The sequence below is a fragment of the Microtus oregoni genome, unplaced genomic scaffold (assembly GCF_018167655.1).
Source record: "Microtus oregoni isolate MIOR12 unplaced genomic scaffold, Mior012 000019F_ref0000042, whole genome shotgun sequence".
Taxonomy (NCBI): domain Eukaryota; kingdom Metazoa; phylum Chordata; class Mammalia; order Rodentia; family Cricetidae; genus Microtus; species Microtus oregoni.
The window spans coordinates 5,118,901-5,129,461 of NW_024543078.1; the positions used below are offsets into that span (position 1 = coordinate 5,118,901).

Consider the following 10,561-nt stretch of genomic DNA (forward strand, 5'->3'; position numbering starts at 1 on the left):
AGGAAACTGTATGAGCATACAGTCCTTCTCAAAAAAACAGGGAAATACCCCACTGAGCATAAAACATGAAGGTCCAACAAAATTTTCCAGCCCTGTGGACTACCGTCGTCTCTCTGACTGTTGGTAGTCTGCTATTTCCCTCTACAAAATGGGTAATCTCTCTCTCACCTCCACCCCTTCCATGTCTGATCCCTCTACATCACCTGATGATGAGGAGACAGACATATCAAGCATTGTGAGACTGAGGAGAGCACAGTCACAGTTAACACCACAGGTGCCACTTCTCTGTCAGTTCCACTCCCTCTGTGGGAGGCGACATCTCTGGGGCGGTCATCTTGGAGTGAAGTGCTGTGAGATCTGCCTGTCCTCGAAGGCAGAAATTCCTTTACACTGCGATATGACCCCCAGTCAGTGCAGTCCCTGCTACTCCCATCTGAGGCCCTAAAGACCAGCAGAAGCCTTCCTGGTCAACCTGGGATGAAATGCCATTAATCCCACACCAAAATTGTACAGATTTATCCATGATGGCCATAACTTCTAATAAGTGCCTGAATACTGAATCAGACTTTTCTGAGCTCAAGGCAGTTGCCCATTGAAAACCTGAATAAGTGTCAATGGTATGGTGTCCATATTTCAAATATCCACATTCTGTAAAGTGGAGATTTCATTCCTTTGAGTGCTCTTTGGGTTACTCCCTGAAGGTAATGGTATTTGGTTATGGAAAGAGCAAATAGGACATCTCCTTATAATCCTCATTAGCTTGTTGCTGTATAATACAAAACTCTTTCTTTAAACCTTTGCTATTGACATGACTTTTTATGAAATTCTGAGGCCTTCAGCACATCAATAATCAATCAATTTCTGCATTACCTTGTGGTAGAGGACCAGGCACAAGGATTGGTTTTATGCTATGTATATGGGACAAACTTATACCTGATTATATCTTGAACCTGTATGAATAGTTGTGGCAGATGCCATGATTCTCCTGCCCCAGACAGACGCTGGTTAGACTCATGCCAGTAAGCCACAGTTAAGTGGCGATACACATTAATAGAAATGGGTAAATCAAGATGTGAGAGTTAGCCAGTAAGAGGCTAGAGCTAATGAGTCAGAGAGTGTTTAAATGAATACAGTTTCTGTGTAATTATTTCAGGTGTAAGCAAGCTGGGTGGGACAGAACAAAGGGCCTGCATTCCTTGTGGGGAGCAGGACATGGCCCACTCCTCCCCACTACAGATTGGCTAAGCTAGCCAGGCAGCAGGAAACAGCCCAAGCCCCTTCTACAAAAAATAGTGAGGGCTTTTGAGCCACAGAAGCTGAGCTCACACATCTGCCAGGATGAGCTATGACAGTGCCATCACCATCTTCTTGCCCGATGGCCACCTCTTCCAAGTGGAATACGCGCAAGAGGTGGTCAAGAAGGGCTCCACTGTGGTTGGTGAACGAGGAAGGGACATTGTTGTTCTTGGTGTGGAAAAAAAGTCAGTGGCCAAGCTACAAGATGAAAGAACAGTCCAGAAGATCTGTGCTTTGGATGACAACGTCTGCGTGGCCTTTGCAGGCCTCACCGCTGATGCAAGGAGAGTCATCAACAGAGCCCGGGTAGAGTGCCAGAACCACTGGATGACTGTGGAAGACCCAGTCACTGTGGAGTACATCACCCACTACATTGCCAGTCTGAAGCAGCGCTATACTCAGAGCAATGGGTGCAGGCCATTTGGCATCTCTGCCCTCATTGTGGGGTTTGACTTTGATGGTATCCCCAGACTCTATCAGACTGATCCCTCAGGCACATATCATGCCTGGAAGGCCAATGCCATAGGTTGGGGAGACAAGTCAGTGCGTGAATTCTTGGAGAAGAACTACACAGATGATGCCATCGAAACAGATGTTCTGACCATCAAACTAGTCATAAAGGCACTTCTGGAAGTGGTTCAGTCAGGTGGCAAAAACATTGAACTTGCTGTCATGAGGCAGGATCAACCATTCAAGATTCTAAATCCTGAAGAAATTGAGAAATATGTTGCCGAGATCCAAAAAGAAAAAGAAGAAAATGAAAAAGAAGAAACAAAAGAAAGCATCGTCATGAAGTGTGCGTTATTTGGAACGGCTTTCAGCCTTGGTGTTGCGGGCCTTCTGTCTGCTTGTCCTGGAGCCCAATAAACATCTCCATTTAAAAAAAATAGTGAGGTCAATTCTGTATCATCTGGTATAAATTCAGTGGTTTCAATATGCAAGACTACTCTTTCAGCATATTGTGAATCAGTAACTATATTGAGAGGTTCTTTAAAATCTCTAGTACCATGAAAATAGCATATAATTCTGTCTTTAGACAGGACTATAGAGGCTTTGTTCTACCTTACTTAAATCTTCTGATTTGTAACCTGCCTTTTTTGATTCATGTGCACCAGTATAAAATGTATGGGCTCCAGTTATTGGTACACCACATACAATTCATTGAAGAATCCAAGTAGTTTTCTTTAAAAGCTTAATTCTATCAATTTTGGGAGAATTGCTATTAACCTCTCCTAAAAATTAACACAAGCTCTTTTCCATGGTTCCTTGTCTTTCCATAATTTTTTTAATTTCATCAGTAGTAAAGGACACTATAATCTCTGCTGAGTCTATACCTGCTACTTGAAAAAGTCTTAATTTTCCTTTTATAATTAATTCAGAAACCATTTCTACTTAAGTTTTAAATTTTTTACTTGTTTGATGTGTGAAAAAAGATTTATGGAGATTGTTTCCCATTCTGTACACTGTCGTTTTGTCTTGTTGACTGTGTCCTTTGCTTTACAGAAGCTTTTCAGTTTCAGGAGGTCCCATTTATTTATTGTTTGTCTCAGTGTCTGTGCTGCTGGGGTTATATTTAGGAAGTGGTTCCCTGTGTCAATGTGTTCAAATGTACTTCCCACTTTCTCTTCTATAAGTTCAGTATGGCTTGCTTTATGTTGAAGTCTTTTATCCATTTGGACTTGAGTTTTGTGCATGGTGATAAATATGGGTCTATTTTAATTTTTCTACATGTTGATATCCAGTTATGCCAGCACTACTTGTTAAATACGCTTCCTTTTTTCCATTTGATATTTTTTGCTTCTTTATCAAAGATTAGGTGTTTGAAGATGTGTGGATTGATATCTGAGCCTTCTATGTGGTTCCATTGCTCCTCCTGTCTGTTCTTATGCCAGTACCAGGCTGTATTCAGTACTGTAGCTCTGTAGTACAGTTTGAAGTCAAGGATTGTGATGCCTCCAGAAGTTCTTTTATTGTACAGGATTGTTTTGGCTATCCTGTTTTTTTGCTTTACCAAATGAAGTTGAATACTGTTTTTTTGAGGTCTTTGAGAAATTTTGCTTGGATTTTTATGGGCATTGCATCTCCAAAATATATAAAGAACTCAAAAAATTGGACACCAAAAGATCACATAATCCAATAAAAATGGAGTACAGATCTAAACAGAGAACTCTCAACAGAGGAATCTAAAATGGTTGAAAGACACTTAAGGAAATGTTCAACATCCTTAGTCATCAGAGGAATGCAAATCAAAACAACTCAGATTCCATCTTACACCTGTAAGAATGGCCAAGATCAAAAACACTGATGACAACTTATGCTGGAGAGATTGTGGGGGAAAAGGGAACACTTCTGCATTGCTGGTGGGAATGCAAGTTGGTACAACCTCTTTGGATTTCATTGTGGTGATTTCTCAGAAAATTAAGAAACCCCACAGCTGGCAAGCCCCAAAGAAAACCACACAGAGATCTCCATAAGTTATAAAACTGATTGGCCTATTAGCTCTGTCTTCTTATTAGCTCTTGTAGCTTATATTAACCCATTGTTCTTATCTATGCTAGCCATGTGGCTCTGTACCTTTCACAGCAGGCAGCTCACATGTTGCTTCTCGGTGGTCTGGGCAGGAATGGGGAATGGGCTTCCTCCTTCCCAGCATTCTCCTGTTCTACTTCCTGTCTGGTTTACCCACCTATACTTCCTGTCTGGCCAATCAGTGTTTTATTAAAATACATAATTGACAGAATACAGATAATTCTCCCACATCACTTCCCCCTCTTTTTTCTTAAACAAAGGATAATATCCATAGTTCATTTTTTGGGAATGTGGGCATAGTTATCCAGGCTACTTCCTGCTGGTTGGGGGTGCTGAAAAATCTTATGGGGACCAAAAGAAAATTATCATCAAGTCCTGACTGGAGTATCTTGTGAGTCTTGATCACCTCAGGCAGCAGTTTTGAATCTGTTTTGGGTATAGAACTCAGACACCCAGGTCATCTGTTCCTACTGGAGATTTCTCAGGTGGTCTTCCTTGATCAAACTGGATTTTTCTTAACTCAGAATGAATCCAAATCCTCTCATTTTCTGTGGAAATCAAAGCAAAATCTCTTCCCCAAAGTAACATACGTTTTGACTTCAATTTTGAAGTCAAGGTATCTTTAAAATACCTATCTTTGATTAATTCGGCAGTATTTATAACCAAATATCTTTTAGCAGCTGTTGCTCCTTCCTCAGCATTAAAACAATTCAAAGAAAGCATAATATCATACAGTATCAAGATTCTGTGTGTATTTTCCATCTTTATGTGGCTTTACTTAGCCTCTATTTCTTTTATTTTTACTTTTACTTTTTGAGACTGGTTCTCTGTATATCTTTGTCCTGGATTAACTCTGCAGAACAGGCTGTCCTTGAACTCACAGAGACCCATCTGTCTCTGCCTCCCAGGCATTGTGATTAAAGGTGTGTCCCGCCACATCTTGAAGTAACAGAGATCAATCTACTTCTGCCTCCCAAGTGTTGGGATTAAAGGTGTGTACCACCACATCCAACTACTCTCTTTCTTTTTTAAGAACTTTAACCTTTAGCCTACATATATTTTTAACACACTGTAAACCATTTAGAGGTTTTTTCCTTTGAATCTCTCTTTACTATATATCTCTCTTTTTCTGACTATATGAGTCTTTAAGGAGAGGATTAAAGCCATCGCTTTGATGACTGGATCCAGATCATTCCATAGCATTCCAGCCTCATGGTGGAGGTACTGGCTGTAGCCATGTTTATTGCCACAACTCTATGGCATTTCAAGGTCTCTGCCAGCAAGCAAGCTGCAGCATTCTGCTCACAGACCACACTCAGTCAACTGCCTGCCTGAAAGAGTCAGAGTTTGCCCTGGCAGGACAGCTCAGAAAGCCAGCATTTTAAAACGGCACAGCTTTTTTTTTTTTCCTGCTACAGTTGAAAACAAAAAAGCATGTGGTCTGCTTTTTATCAACACTATTTAAGTGTTTCTTGGCAGGACCTCTTCAAGAGCTGTAGGGTTTTGCAGCTAAAGCTGAGTCAGGAAGCCTCTCTTAAATGAGAGTGCCTCTAGCAAGCAGAGCAGACCCAAGAAATTGCTGCTACCAAGAAAACATGATTTACTCTATTCTTTCCCAAGCTTTCTCAGGCTTTTTATGGATGTAGTTATCCATGTGGGCTCCATTTTGTAACACGAGGGCCTGCTCATTGGGGTTTTCATCCCACCTAGTACCACACAGCCGGCAAGCCCCATAGAATATCACACAGAGATCTCCATAAGTTATAAAACTGTTTGGCCCATTAGCTCAGTCTTCTTATTATCTCTTGTAGCTTATATTAACCCATTGTTCTTATCTATGCTAGCCATGTGGCTCTGTACCTTTTACAACAGGCAGCTCACATGTTGCTTCTCGGTGGTCTGGGCAGGAATGGGGAATGGGCTTCCTCCTTCCTAGAATTCTCCTGTTTTCATTGTTCTGCCTCTACTTCCTGTCTTGTTGATTTGCCTATACTTCCTGCCTGGCCAATCAGTGTTTTATTAAAATACTTGATTTACAGAATACAGATAATTCTCCCACTAGCTCAGTTGGTAGAGTATAAGACTCTTAATCTCAGGGTCGTGGGTTCATGCCCCATGTTGGGCACCTGATGAAGGCATAAGTCATAAACAATCCCACACCAGTTCAGAATTATGATTAATAGAATAGTTATTTATTTAAAGGGGAAAACTTACAGACCACTGTCCCAGACAACTGCCCTCTATGCAATCAGGAAAGGAGCCTAGTTGCCAGAAGCAGAGCCAAAAGCAAGAGAGGGCGCGGAGGATAGTTGCTGCTTTTTTAAAGAGAGAGACCACTCCCCAATGAGCTGGTATTTCAGCGGCTATTGGCTGAAGGAGCAGAAGGAGCTCCCACAACACAACCTACCTCAAGACCCAATAATACCACTTTTGGGTATATATCCAAAGGATGCTCAATTGTGCCGCAAGGACATGTGCTCAACTATGTTCATAACAGCTTTGTTTGTCATAGCCAGAACCTGGAAACAACCTAACTGTCCCTTGATCAAAGAATAGATTAGCAAATTGTGGTACATTTACACAATGGAGTACTACACAGCAGAAAAAATAACAATAGCTTGAATTTTGCAGAAAAATGGATGAGACTAGAAAACATTATTTTGAGTGAGGTAACCCAGACACAGAAAGACAATTATTACATATACTCACTCATAGGTTGTTTTTAAACATAAAGCAAAGAAAGCCAGCATACAAACCACAATCCCAGAGAACTTAGACAACAATGTGGACACTAAGAGAGACTTACATAGATATAATCTACATGGGAAGTAGAAAGTATAAAAAGACAAGATCTCCTGAGTGAATTGGGAGCATAGGGACCTTGGCAGAGGCTTGAAGGGAGGGAGGGTAAAGGCAGGGAGCAGAGCTCAATAAATATCAATAAAAAAGATTTATTATAAGATAATATCTTCCCACTTGCCCCCAAACTTGCCTATCCTCCATCAACCTTGGTGAAACTATGAAACACAGCTTGTTAAAATACTGATGGAATGAAGAGCTTTCTATAATACAGAGTGGATCAAGAGCTTGCTACAATACTGATGAGACCAAGAGCTTGTTATAACACTGGGGGAACCAAGAGAGAGGATCAACCAGTAGAGAAGACCAAGAGAGCAGGCTTAGAGAGACTTCAGAGGCTCCCAGAGACACAGATGTTGACAGTACAGAGGAGACCAAGAAAAATTACCAAACACTCAGACAACCACTGCAAGGATTGGACCAAGATGCAAAGACAGTGCCGGCTTCATTTGAAGAAAAAGATTAGCAGGTGCCAATTCAAGAATTTATCCAAAACCACCATGGTAACACCAGAACCCAGTGGTCACACAACAGGAAAACTTGATCATTCTATCCCAGAAGAAGCAGAAGAAAATGCCTTTAAACATAACTTTATGAAAATGATGGAGACCTTTAAAGAGGAAATGAAAAACTCTCCTAAAGATATGGAGGAAAGGGAAAACAAAATATTGGAAGAAATTAATAAATTCCTCAAAGAAACCCAAGAAAATCAAGAAAAAATAATCAAACTGGTGAAGCAAACAGTTGAAGACTTGAAGACTGAAATAGAGGTAATAAAGAAAACACAAACCAAGAGAATTAGAGATATGTAAACAAATAGGAACTACAGAGACAAGTATAACCAATAGACTACAAGAGATAGAACAGAGAATCTTAGGTGTTGAAGATACTGTAAAGGAAATAGACTCATTTGTCAAATAAAATATTAAATCTAAGAATTTTTTTACACAAAACATCCAGGAAAACTGGGACACCATGAAAAAAACAAACCTAAGAATAATAGGGTTAGAAGAAGAAAAACTCCAGCTCAAAGGCACAGAAAATATATTCAACAAAGTCATAGAAGAAAACTTTCCCAATCTAAAGAAGGATATCCCTATGAAGGTACAAGAAGTTTACAGAATACCAAATAGACTGGATAAAAAAACATGTCCCTTCGCCATATAATAATAATGAAAAACATACAGTATAAAGAAATAATATTAAGAGCTACAAAGGAGGCCAGGGCATGGTAGTGCATGCCTTTAGTACCAGTACTCAGGAGGCAGAGGTAGGAGAATCCCTGTGAGTTCGAGGCCAGGTGGGTCTACAAGAGCAAGTTCCAGGACAGCTAGGACTGCTATTCTAATATCTAACAAAATATGTTTCAAACTAAAATCAATCAGAAGAGTGGAGGACACTTTATAGTTATAATAGAAAACCCATTAAGATGTAGTTTCAATCCTGAACATCTATACCCCTAATTCAAGAACACCCACATATGTAAAAGAAACTTACTAAAACATAATCACACTTCAAACCCTACACACTAATAGTCGGAGACTTCAACATTCTACTCTTGCCAATGGACAGGTAAACAAGAAAGAAACTTAACAGAGAAATAACAGAACTAACAGATGTCATGAATCAAATCGACTTAACAGTCATTTATAGAATATTCTACCGAAACACAAAAGAATATATTTTTTTCTCAACACCTCATGGAACCTTTTCTAAAATTGATCATATACTCGGTAATGAAGTAAAGCTCCACAGATACAAAAAAACCGAAGTAACCCACTATGTCTTATCAGATCACCATGGATTAAAGTTAGAATTTAACAATACTACTCTCAGAAAGCTTGCGAACTCATGAAAATTGAACTGTGAACAACTGTACCACTCCTGGGTCAAGAAAGAAAGAAAGAAAGAAAGAAAGAAAGAAAGAAAGAAATAAAGAAATTAAAGATTTCCTACAATTCAAAGAAAATGAAGGCACAACGTACCTAAGCCTATGGGACACTATGAAAGCAAAGCTAAGTAAGAGAAAAGTGCATAGCACTAAGTGCCCACATAAAGAAAATGTAGAATGCTTACATCAATGACTTAATAGCACACCTAAAAGCTCTAGAACAAAAAGAAGCAGACTCATGGAGGAGGAGTAGAAGACAGGAAATAATCAAATTTAGGACTGATATCAACAAAATAGAAACAAAGAAAACAATACAAAGAAATAATGAAATAAAGAGTTAACAAGATAGACAAATTCTTATCCAAACTAATCAAAAGGCGGAGAGAGAAGATCAAATTAACAACACCAGAAATGAAAAGGGGGACATAACAACAGACACTAAGGAAATTCAGAGAATCATTAGGTTATACTACATAACTGGTACTCCACAAAATTGGAAAATGTAAAAGAAATGGAAAATTTTCTAATAGATACCACATACCAAAATTAATTTAAGACCAAGTGAGCAATTTAAATAGAATAATAAACTGCAAGGAAATAGAAGCTGTCATCAAAAACCTCCCAACCAAAAAAATGCTAGGGCCAGATGGTTTTAATGCAGAATTCTACCAGAACTTCCAAGAATAGCTAATACCTATATTCCTCAAAGTGTTTCAAATAATAGGAACAGAAGGAACATTGTAAAACTCTTTTTATGAGGCTACAGTTACCCTGATACTGAAACCGCACAAAGACTCAACCAAGAAAGAGAATTACAGACCAATCTCACTTATGAACATGTATGCAAAAATACTCAGTAAAATATTGGCAAACCAAATCAAAGAACACATCAAAAAATTATCCACCAGTGATCAAGTCAGTCTCATCCTAGAGATGCAGGGCTGGGTCAAAATACAAAACTCTGTTAAGGTAATACATCATATAATAAAGTTAAAGGAAAAAACATATAATCACTTAATTAGATGCTGAGAAAGCATTCAACAAAATCCAACACTCCTTCATGATAAAGGTCTTGGAGAAATCAGTGATACAAGGAACATATCTAAATATAATAAAAGCATCTATGAACATCCAATTTTTGACAAAAGCTAAAATTATACAATAGGAAAATTGAAAGCATCTTCAGCAAATGATGCTGGCATAATTGGATGTCAACATGTCAAAGAATTAAAATTGATTCATATCTATCTCCTTGCACAAAACTGAAGTCCAAATAGATTAAAGATCTCATTATAAATCTGAGCACACTGAACTTGATAGAAGAGAAAGTGGGAAGTAGTCTTCAATGCTAGGGCACAGGAGACCACTTCCTATGTATAACCCCAGTAGCACAGACACTGAGAGCAACAATAAATAAATGGAACCTCCTGAAAATGAGAAGTTTCTGTAAAGCAAAGTACACAGTCAATAGGACAAAAAGACATCCTACTGAATGGGAAAAGATCTTTACCAACCCCACATCAGACAAGTGACTGATCTCCAAAATATATAAAGAACTCAAGAAATGAGACATCAAAATTCTAAATAAACCATTTAAAAAATGGAGTACAGAACTAAATAGAAAATTTTCAACAGAAGAATATGAAATTCCTAAAAGATACTTAAGAAAATGTTCAATATCTTTAGCCATCAGGGAAATGAAAATCAAACAACTTTGATATACCATTTGGTTTCTCAAAGGATATTACTGGAGAAGCAGTAAAAACTCTGTGTAAGTCATTCCTGACTTTGACTTGTACTGGTGAGGCAAAATATTATTCCTGCACCGTCTTCCTGCTCATCAGTTCCAATAATTTCCTCAATTGTTTCAAATCTTTTTACCACTGCCTTTTGTCAAGTCTGAATCTGCAGTGCTGTGTGCTGTTCTAGTGCTCTCATTGATTCATTTAGCTTCTGAGCCTTTTTCTGTATATATGAACCCAAGGT

General features: G+C 38.8%; 1 protein-coding gene across 1 annotated transcript; it reads left to right on the forward strand.

The window, feature by feature from the left end:
• Nucleotides 1-1,338: 1,338 nt before the first annotated feature.
• On the forward strand, nucleotides 1,339-2,163 carry LOC121459573 (proteasome subunit alpha type-7-like). Its single transcript, XM_041669471.1, has one exon. It carries the CDS (start codon nucleotides 1,339-1,341, stop codon nucleotides 2,161-2,163), a length of 825 nt encoding a protein of 274 aa, XP_041525405.1.
• Nucleotides 2,164-10,561: the final 8,398 nt, after the last annotated feature.

Bases quoted from the DNA above. Each gene is read 5' to 3' on its own strand.
- LOC121459573 (XM_041669471.1), top strand. From the start codon at position 1,339: ATGAGCTATGACAGTGCCATCACCATCTTCTTGCCCGATGGCCACCTC.